This window comes from Lynx canadensis, chromosome E2 (genome assembly GCF_007474595.2).
Source record: "Lynx canadensis isolate LIC74 chromosome E2, mLynCan4.pri.v2, whole genome shotgun sequence".
NCBI lineage: Eukaryota > Metazoa > Chordata > Mammalia > Carnivora > Felidae > Lynx > Lynx canadensis.
The window spans coordinates 47,001,029-47,011,832 of record NC_044317.1 but is presented as its reverse complement, the minus strand read 5'-3'; the positions used below and the strand labels follow the sequence as shown (position 1 = coordinate 47,011,832).

General features: G+C 53.6%; 2 protein-coding genes across 2 annotated transcripts; both read left to right on the top strand.

Annotated features, from left to right (window-relative positions):
• The first annotated feature begins 634 nt into the window (after nt 1-634).
• On the top strand, nt 635-1,991 carry LOC115502141 (interferon lambda-4-like). The gene is made up of 5 exons (XM_030297338.1): nt 635-802; nt 1,182-1,253; nt 1,329-1,472; nt 1,701-1,775; nt 1,893-1,991. Exons 1-5 carry the CDS (start codon nt 635-637, stop codon nt 1,989-1,991), a joined length of 558 nt encoding a protein of 185 aa, XP_030153198.1.
• Nucleotides 1,992-4,152: 2,161 nt separating this feature from the next.
• Nucleotides 4,153-6,016, top strand: LOC115502139 (interferon lambda-3-like). Its single transcript, XM_030297337.1, has 7 exons — nt 4,153-4,193; nt 4,565-4,740; nt 4,961-5,110; nt 5,344-5,405; nt 5,536-5,676; nt 5,758-5,841; nt 5,921-6,016. The coding sequence occupies exons 1-7, from the start codon at nt 4,153-4,155 to the stop codon at nt 6,014-6,016; spliced, it is 750 nt and encodes a 249-aa protein (XP_030153197.1).
• The last annotated feature ends 4,788 nt before the right edge of the window (nt 6,017-10,804 follow it).

The following is a 10,804-nucleotide window of genomic DNA, read 5'->3' as shown; positions in this document are numbered from 1 at the left end:
AGACTGCGAAGCCAGGAAGCCGCTGCCCACAGGGCACTACAAACCTGCCCCAGGAGCTCCCTGAGGGCAGGCACTGGTGTGGGGACACCTGCCACTCGTGTCGGTCAGAAGGGTAGGAAAAGCTACGTTTTCGGTTCCTTCCTAGAGTGCAGAAGAAAGGCCCGCGCGGGCGCGCAAGACAAACAGCTGTCCAGAAAACAGACCCAAGCGGTTGGCTCAGGACAGAGGGTTGGGGCCGAGCCACGGCTGGCACCGGCCCGCAGGCGGGTAAAGTCCTCAGCCCCGGGCAGGCGCCCCAGCGCTGACGTTCGGAAAGCTTAGCCGGCTCGGGACGGGGAAGTCCGGTTGCTCACCGTCTCCCAGCCCCGCACATAAAAGCCGCATGGACCCTGCAGGCGCCGCTGTCGAAGGTGGGCTCCAGCCTGGGGACAGCGGAAGGCGGGCGCTGCAGCAGCACGAGGGGGCACCGAGGACAGCGTGCAGGTGAGCGGCGAGCGGAGACGGGCCGACGGCACCAGGGGGCTGCGGGCTCGCGGCGTGTCTCGGGCCCGCGCCCTGAGCATCGGTCCCGGCGCGACGCCAAGCAGAGGCAGGGGCTTGGACTCTTGGCGCCTCGCCTTGCGCAGGAGCAGAGATGGGGCCGAGAGGCGCAGCCGCGGTGGCCGTGGGGCTGTGGGTCTTGGTGACGGCGGGCGAGGCGGCGGACCCTGGCGTGACGACACCCCGGCGCTGCCTGCTGTCACACTACCGCTCGCTGGAGCCCAGGGCGGTGGCGGCGGTCAAGGCGCTGAGGGACCGCTACGTGAGTGACGCCCAGACCTCTCCACCCGTCCCCGAGGGCCCCCTGCGTCCCAGCGCCCAGCAGGATCCCAGGGCAGAATTCAGACCGCGGCGTCTTGCGGGGCGCCCGTGCGGTCAGCACACGCTCTGCCTCTGTGCCAGGCCCCAAAGGGCGCCCCCTCCAGGCCGACTCGGTTCCACGTCGGGGCGCCGGGCTTCGCAAGGCGACCGCGGGGTGCCTTCGGCCCACCGTCCAGGCCTTCCGAGAGCTACGGGGTTCAGTGCACCATCCGCACAACCGTCCCCGGCCGGGAGCGTCCCACGTGTAGGAATCCCCGCCTTCCCAGCGCTTGGGGAGCGCAGCGAGGAGGCTCGGCCTCACCCCGACCCTTGTCCCACAGGAGGAGGAGACCCTGAGCTGGAGGCCGCGCAACTGCTCTTTTCGCCCAAGGAGGGACCCTCCGCGTCCCTGGGTGAGGCGGGCGAGCCGTCGGGGCGCGGCGCGGGCGGTGGGCGCGGCCTCTCTAACTCCCGCCTGCTCCCCACAGTCGTGCGCGCGGCTTCGCCTGGTGGCCCGGGGCCTCGAGGACGCCCAGGCCGTGCTGAGCCGCTTGCGGAGCCCGGAGCGGTTCCCCGGCACCGGCCCGATCCTGGAGCTGCTGGCGGCCGCACGGCGGGACGTGGGGGCCTGCGTGAGTACCGCCCGCGCCCCCCGGCCCCTCCGGCTCGCTCTGCGCCCCCGGGCCTCCCCGCGAGGCCAATCTGTCCCCCGAACCGAAAAGCCGGCCCAGACACGATTCGCGTCGTCTCGGTGTCCCTTTATCCAGGTTTTGGTCTGCGGTGGGAGAGTCACTCACGGGCAGAGTCCCAGGGACCCTGGGTTCTTCGCCGTCTTCACGTCCCTCCTGTTCCCCTTGCAGCTCGAGCTGGTCCGGCCAGGCTCCTGGAGGAAGTCCCTCAGGCCACCGAGGACGCGTCCCCAAACACGCAGAGCTGTGAGTGCAGCGGCGGGGAGGCGGGGAGTCTGCATGGGGGGAGCCGTGCGAGGCTGAGAAGGGATGGGAGCTCGGACTCCTGGCTCAGCCCGCCTCCGCCTCCTTCCCGGGTTCCAGGACTCGCCTGGGTGCCACGAAGCCAGCGTCATCTTCAACCTCCTGCGCCTGCTCACGTGGGACCTGAGGCTGGTGGCAGACTCGGGGCCTTGTCTGTGATCCGGCCTGGGCTCGGCCGGGCCTGGGACCCGAAGCTCTGCGGGCGGGAGGCTTCGGGCCCCGCCCTCCGGGGGGCCCTTTGCAGCAGGCGGGTCTCTCAGCCAGCTCGGGAGATCCTCAGCCTCGGTCGGCGGGACCTCGACCCACCGGCACTGGGTGCCAGAGGTGAGGGTGCTTTTCCCAAGGCCAGAACGAGTTCCCCGGGATGCAGCGATACTTCCGTGGGACGCATGATCGTCCAGGCGCCTGGTGTGGCAGGAAGAGACTTGAGTCTGGAGTCTGCCTTGACTCCCACGCGCCATGTACCAGTTTCTACTTCTGTGGTTCCCAGAATCCCAGCGGCCCTCTCCCAGGGCAGGTCCCAGGCCCTGATTTGAACCTTCAACGCCCACTTTGGGATTGTCTGAATCTGTGATTCTTGAATCTCCCCAATGGGGAGGTGGCATACGTTCCCTGAGGGATTTGGTAGTGGAAAGGCCTAAAGGCCTTAAATTATTGTAGTTTTTTCATTTCTGTTACTTACGCATGTTTTGTATTTGCAAAATTCCTGTGTGTATCTGCAATTCTGTCTGCGGGTGTTAATTTATGGCCAATTATTAAATATTATTGCATTTGCATTGGTTGTTTCCTTGTGACCATTTTGGGGTGCACTGTCCAGTAAAAAAAAAAATGCTGAACCAGGGAGATCAGGTGACTTGAATTTCAGTTCTGACCCTGCCATTTAATTATGGAGTAACTCTGGGCAAATTGCTTCTCTCTGAGCCTCGGTTTTCTCATCTATGCAATGACATTATGATACTGTCCTTGCAAATGAGTAATGTATTTTGAAATAGTGTTTATAAAGCTTCCAGGTGAGGTCATAGTGTGGTCTTAATAAATGGTCTCCATTAAACAACCACACACAGAGAAGTACACAATTGTGCCTTTTAAACTTGTCCAGATTTGTGGGCTGGCGATCTTTGTTGCTAACTGTGATCCTCATTCTCAAGGTCACACAGCTAGTGAAAGTCAGAGCCAGGTCTGAACCCCAGACCCTTTAGTTTCAGAACCTATGCTCTTAATCACCCCCACTGAACTTCCTTTCTAAGAAAAACAAGCCTGAAGTTTAGGAATTTTGAGATACTCTATCCACTTTCAGAATTCGCTGTTGATCCAATGTCTTCTCCCCTGAATTAAGGCCCTTGCAATTGACAGAAATTGACAATGCCCTGGTAGGTGACTGGGGTACATCCCTGTTTTTGGCTTTGAAACATTTTTCTGTATCAGAGCTCAAAGATTTTCCCAACTGAGGACTTCTGTTTACCCTTTCTCTGGAATTATCAATGAGGGAAAGGACTGCAGGTGGAGATCACGTGTAAGAAAGGACCCAACACCTTCTCTCCAAAAAATTCATCCCTTCTGGGTCCAGAAGTTCCAGCTACACAAAGGCCAGAGACTGCAGTGGTTACTGTCCAGGTGTCAGACCAAGTTCATTAAATCCCTGCCCTCACCACTTATGTGCTGTGTGACCTTGGGCAGGTCTCTTAACCTCTCTGAGTCCCCGCAGGTTACTACCTATTTACAAGGCAGGCGAAGCACAGTATGCAGTTGGTGTTCTCACGGGCATTCAATACCGCCTTGTGGCAAAGCTTCCGTGACCCGGTGAGACGCAGAAGTGCTCGACAAAAGGGGGGGGGTGTCTCTGTTTTCCGTTTGCACTGGCTGCTGCCTTTCCCCAGAAGGCTCGACCCTCAGATGTTCACATAGCTCCCTCCCTCCCTTCCTTTAGGCTTTTGCTCACGTGTCACTTTCTCAGGCCGCCTCATTAATCCCGCACTCTGCTCTCATCTCGGCATTATTTCCCCCCCCCCCATTTTCTGTTACCTGACGTAATACATACGCCACGCTCCCCACCCCCACCCCCAACCCCGGACACTGTCTCTTACTCCTCTCTAGTAACAAGCCCTGTGAAGGGTCGTTTTGTGTTTGTTTGTTTTCGGTGCTCAATTCCTGGCACCTTGAGCAGTGCCTGACAAAATGGGGACCGAATAAGCACCCGGTGAATCAATGAAGGCGTTTGTCACCACTGGTGACCAGCTGGTTCCTTTGAAGTCCTTGGGCACACCCCACCCCCCATTCCTCAGCAGAGCGTCAGATCCCTGGGTCTTTCTGTGCCTGGACGATGGAAGGTGTGCATGCGGGCTCTCTGTCAATGAATGGCAGGTGAGGACAGGTGGGGAAGGGTTGGTGTCCTCTCTGTTCTTGGATGTTTAGCTTTTCGACTCTCTCTGCCTGCGTCCAGCCAGCCTTCTCCCTGGGATTTCTCCCAGCCCCTGAACCGCCTCCCTCTTGGAAGTCTCAAGTTCCCTGTGGCACCACCCACCAAGGGTGCCTTACCCCTCCCCTCCCTATATTAGGGAGTCCTGTAGAAAGGCAAGTCCCTCTGTCCCCTCCCACCCCAGTCCTGAAGCTAGTCCCTTCAGGGCACCGTGACCCCTCCCGGTGGGGCCGGCGCTGCCCCAGCCCTGAGGATTCACCTTCGGAACTCACCTTCGCGTAGGCGAACACTGAATCCGGTTTCTCTTTCGCTCCAGATGCTCGGCTGGCTCTGGGCTTCCCCGCCTGGGGGCCTCCCCTGGCAGCGAAAGTTTTCACTTTTCCTACATCAGCCGGAATTGCCCATCTGTCCAGGTTAAAAGCTGCACCATGGGGCTCGGGCAGGAACGACACGTCTCAGAGCTGCACGTTCTTCGGGGACGCAGACAGAACAGTCAGCTGGGACCCGGGAGAGGACGCCCGACAAGACTGAGGACCCCGGGGGACAGCCTCTTTGACATTTGGAGTCCCCCGTCTGCTGAGGAAGACCAGAGTCCAGGAATGAAGCCGAGCGAGCCCCACAGCACCGTCCACGACCCTCCCCTCCCCAGAGCCCTCGCCCTTGGCCCCTGATGCTGCCCTAGCCCTCGCCTTTCTGTCCTTCCGTATCACAGATCCGGCTGTGGGACGCACGCTGGCGCTCATTGCTATGGTGCCCGGCCCCCAGCCCCTCGGGGCCCTCCTGGATGCCGGGGGCTGCCACTTGGCCCAGTTCAAGTCTCTGTCCCCACAAGAGCTGCGGGCTAACCTCCTCCCCTCCCTCTGTGGGTTACCTTTCCGAGCTCCCCCAGCGGGGGACCTGCACCCTTCCCTCCCTGGGCTAACCCCCCATCAGCCCTGCAGTGGGCAGACTCTGAGGGACTCTGCCACTCCTTTTGCAACTTAACCTCCTGTTGTGAGCACCATCCAGTCCTACTGGGGTGGTCTCCTCGCCGTGCCTCAGGCTGACAGGCCGACCTCTGCCTCTGCTCTCCAGGAAGAGTCACTCGCCCTGCAGGCCCGGACCTGACACCCCGCCCCCGCCTCTTCCCCAGGACCTGGGACCTGTGGCAGCTGCAGGTAAGGGGACAGTCAGGCCCACCCCCACCCCCACCCTCACCCGGCCCCCTCCCCTTCTCCTTCTCACCATCCCTCTCTCCTCGCCCTCCCAACCTGTCCTCTCTCACCTGCCTCTGTCTCCCGTCCCCAGGTGTGGGAGCGCCCCGTGGCCTTGGAGGCTGAGCTGGCCCTGACGCTGAAGGTCCTGGGGACCGTGGCCGACGGGTCCCAGGGGGACATCCTGGACCAGCCCCTTCACACGCTGCGCCACATGCACTCCGAGCTCCAGGCCGTGTCTGCGCTCTGACCACCCACCCTAATGTCCCTCTCTGTCCCCGGCCCTGCCTCACACGCCACCCTCCTCTGCCCCCAGGTCTCGGCTCAGTCTGAAGCAGGCCCCCGGCCCCAAGGCCGCCTCCATCACAGGGTGCAGTGTCTCCACGAGGCCCAGAAGAAGGTGAGTGACCGGTGTCTGAGCACAACCGGAAGTCCAGATGACAGGCAGTCACTGACCCATCGCTTCCTCCCCACCGGAGTCCCTCGGCTGCCTGGAGGCCTCTGTCCTATTCAACCTCTTCCACCTCCTCACCCGGGACCTGAAATGTGTCGCCAGCGGAGACCTGTGTGTGTGACCCCTGACAGCCACCTGCACCCTGTCCCAACACCTTAGGTATTACTTATGCATCCACCACTTTTCTTAATTCATTGCCACCAAATCATGATTTATGAATTCATGTGCGTGAATTCTCAAACTCGGACCTGATAAAATGTTTATTTTTCTACTTTTTGTAAACATTGTGCAAATAAAAAATGAGGAAAAAAACGCTCCTCGTGGTGTGGGACTGTGTGTGTGTTTGTATGGATTAAGTTTGTGAGGGTTTTTTTATGTTTATTTTTGGGAGAGTGCACGGTGGGTGGTGCACACGAGCAGGGGAGGGGCAGAGAGAGGGGGACAGAGGTTCCAAAGCGGGCTCCATGTTGACAGCAGAGAGCCCCATGTGGGGCTTGAACTCACGACCGATGAGATCATGACCTGAGCAGAAGTCAGATGCTTACCAGACTAAGGCACCCAGGCGCCCCTTTTTAATTTTTATTAAAAAAAAAAATTTTTTTTTGCAACTACGTGGATGGAACTGGAGGGTATTATGCTAAGTGAAATTAGTCAGTCAGAGAAAGACAAATATCATATGACTTCACTCATAAGAGGAATTTAAGATACAAAACAGATGAACATAAGGGAAGGGAAGCAAAAATAATATAAAAACAGGGAGGGGGACAAAACATAAGCGACTCTTTTTTTTTAAGTTGTTTTTTTTTGTTTTCTTTTCTTTTCTTTTTTTTTTTTGTGTTTATTTATTATTGAGAGACAGAGAGAGACAGAGCATGAGCATGGGAGGGGTAGAGAGAGGAGGAGACACAGAATCCGAAGCAGGCTCCAGGCTCTGAACAAGGGGTCAGCACAGAGCCTGATGTGGGGCTCAAACTCACGACCCGTGAGATCATGACCTGAGCCGGAGTCGGACGCTTAACCAACTGAGCCACCCGGGCTCCCCAAAACATAAGCGACTCTTAAATGCAGAGGACAGACTGAGGGCTGCTGGAGGGGTTGTAGGTGGGGGGGGGTGGGCTAAATGGGGAAGGGGCATTAGGGAGGACACTTGTTGGGATGAGCACTGGGTGTCATACATAGGGGATGAATCACTGACCTCTACTCCTGAAACCATTATTGCACTATATGCTAGCTAACTTGGATGTCAATTTTAAAATTAATAATTACATTAAAAATTTAAGGAAAAAAAACATTAAAAAATTTGCTTAAGAAAAATATTTTTTCTTCTGCCATAACAAATTATCACACATTTAGCCTCTCAAAACAAGACGGATTTGCTAGCTCACGGTTCTGCGGGTCAGAAATCCACATGGGCTCGGTAGTTTCTCCGCCGTGGGTCTCACAAGGCCGAACAAAGTGTGGCTGGCTGGGTTCTTATCCGGGGCCCTGGGAACAATCCGTCTCCGAGCTCATTCAAGTTATTGGCAGGATCGGCTCCTGGCAGTTGTAAGACTGAGATCCCTGCTCCCTCGTGGGGCTGTGAACACCCATCCACCCTTAGCTCTTGGTGGCCTCTTTGTGGTCTTTGCTCACGGGACCCTACATGTCAGAGCCAGCAGCAGTGTGTGGCAAGTCCTTCTCATGCTTCGAATCCCTCTGACTTCCCCTTCGGCCACGTTTCGTCCGACTCCTGATTTCGGCTCAGGTCATAATCCCAGGGTCGTGGGATTGAGCCCTGCTGAGTTTAAGAAGCTCTTAAGATTTTCTCTTAAGAGATTAAGATTCTGTCTCTTAAGATCAGGATTCTTTTTTTTTAAATTAATATTTATTTTTAAGAGAGAGAAAGAGAGCATGAGTGGGGGAGGGGCAGAGAGAGAGGAAGACCCAGAATCCAAAACAGGCTCCAAGCTGTTGGCACAGAGCCCGATGCGGAGCTCGAACTCACAAACCATGAGATCATGACCTGAGCCGAAACCGGATGCTCAACCGACTGAGCCACGCAGGCGCCCCTCTTTCATCGTATTTAACGAGAAGTCTGGAACAGCAGGGTTCGTGTGAAGCTGTGTTGACCCGGGTGGTCCACAGGCTACATACACCTAGTCAGCACTTGAAATGTAGCTGGTACAAGCTGAGCTGTGCTCTAAGTATAGAACATTCTGCAGAAATTGAGGAATTTTTATTAAAAAATTTTTTTTTTTTCACATCGGGCCTGCCAAGTTTCCCCACTGTAAAGCTACTCTTTTTCTCTTTGTAACAAGTAAGTGAGGAGACTTTGAGACTAGGTAAATGCGTATTCCTTCCCTACCTCTGACCCGTCCATGTTGGCATCCATTGACGGTGGTCATTTGATGGCTACTGTTAGGACAGTTACCGACCAGTGATTCTCTTTTTACGTGTATTCGCTGGCATTCTACTCTTGGGAAGAGCTTTTCTCCCCTCCCTCACTTAGGTATTTATCGATGGATTTCCATCAGCACAGACTCATGACTCCTTATTTTATTCAGTGGATTGTAATTCTTTGCTATCCTTTATTTTGGTATTTCAGTTGTTCCGGATTAGGTCAGTAGGGTTCAAGAGGGCGCCTGTGTCTTTGTGTGTGTTCCCGTCATTCTTTGAGCACCGCCTTGCTTTCTGGAATACAATTTTTAGTAATCCCCCCGCCCCTCCCAGGTCTGTAAAGAGCCACTTCTCCAAGGAGATCTGGTTATTTTCAGTGGAGCACAGTGTTTGGAGACGGAGATCTGGGTGCGAGGTGGGTTGATTTCTTCAGGAACACCATTGCTTCTACTCTCTCTGAGGACAGAGGGACAGAGCCAGGGAATAGGTAGATGTACGTACAGAATTTTGGCTCAGCGTAAAAGGCTAAAATCTTAACAACTTTTACACTGGAGACACCTGGGTGGCTCAGGCGGTTAAGCGATTGACTCTTGCTTTTGGTTCGGGTCGTGATTTCACTGTTCGTGAGATCGAGCCCTGCATCAGGCGCTGTGCTGACAGCAAGGAACCTGCTTGGGATTCTCTTTCTCCCTCTTTCTCTGCCCCTCCCCCACTCATGTGCATGCTCTATCTCTCTCAAATAAACTTAAAACAATTTTTTACACAGATTATCTGTTGAAATTATATATTTTTAATATTATAAATACATTTGCAGATATGATATATTTAAATATATATTTAATGAATATTTCTATTATTTTCTTTTTCTTTCATATATTTATTGGTCACATGTTATTTCATATATTTCTTTTTACTTTTTAAATGTGGCTACTAGGAAATTTAAAATTACATACGTGTCTCACATAATACTTATATTGAACAGTGCTGGTCTAGAGGGCATGACGTCTTAACTGGTTCTAGACTCTTTCCACCCGGCTACTCCTCCTTCCTCAGTGTATCAGTACTGTCTTTCATCATGATCATAAAATGGCTGCCACAGATCCAGCCATCACACAATCACATAATGGACCAAAAAAACCAACCAAACAAAAAAACCAGAAGTGGCAAAGATTACAGTTAGCTGTATCTATACTTATTCTCTCTTTCTTCCTTTACTGAGACAAACTAAGTTTTAAGTGGATCCAAGAGCGCTCTACTAAAGACATTTTCCAGCCTTCCCTGCAACTACAGCAGTGGGTATTGCCCAATGCATGTGAGTGAAAGTGATCTGAGCACCTCATGAGTCATTCCTTTGAAGGAAATGGCAATGCCCGTCTCTTTCTCCTTTCTCTTTTCTTGCTGAACGACAAGAATGAGAACAGTCATTTTATTTTGCCTTCAGTTTTCCAGGGTATTTTCAGTGGCTATAGAATTCTGTGTTGACAGCCTTTTTTTCTTTCAGCACATTGAAAATTCAGGGTAAGTTATATATAGACCGAGGTCCTTTCTTTCTGGAGCTCCCTCCATATTGAGATTTCTTCTCTCAATTTCTACCTGCTCTGGAAGCCCCAAACTCTGGCGTCTGACACCTCAAATGAATGATTACGATTTTCTGCTTGAGTTCTAGCTGCCTCTTACCGCACAGACAGAGATGTGTCTCTAGGGGAAAAGCCATGTAAACTTAGATCTCATACAGTGCGTTCTTGTCTTTAAAAGGTTGAATCCTCTCCAAGTTTCTGCCTGCCTCTAGTTTCTCTCCAGTGCTTGTAAATACTTATTTAAAAAAAAATTTTTTTTTTTTTTTTTTCCAGAATTGGTAATTGCTGTGTGTGGGGAAGGTAGTCAGGGCCTTCTCACCTGTCCTTGTCCTATCCTTCTCCCTCTCTGGTTCCCTCTCAAGTGAGTGATTCCACTCAGGGTCTCTCCTGTGGTTGCAGACCACATGCCAGCTGGGATTTGATTGATCTGAAGTTTTGACTGGGCTGGATGCCATTGATGGCTCACTCATATGGCTGGCTGTGAGCTCGGCCGGGAGAGTTACCAGAGCACCTGTAAGTGGCTTCTCCATGCGATTCAGACTTCTCCCAGCACTGCACTCCCTGGGCAGTTGAACTTCTTACAATGGGGTTGGCTGACCTCCAAACGGTGTTTAAAGGACAAGATGTGAATGCTGGAGGCCAGTTAAGGGCCATGTCCAGAAATGACACTAAATTCTATTGGTCCCAGCAGTCTCAGGCCCTGCCCAGATTTGAGGGACTGGTGAAAAGTAAAACTCAGTCTTGATGGTGGAGTGGAAGTGCCACACTGCAGCAGAGCATATAAGATAGAGATTGCTGGAAAATACAGTTTGACCACAATAGACACAATTTCCCTCCACGCAATACTCTAAGTGTGTACGATGCTGTGTGAATGAATGTGAATGTCTGCCCAGAGTCCATGGCTGCCAGTGCCCTGGAGAGTAAAAAAATTGGCACACCTCCAGAGGTTTTGTCTA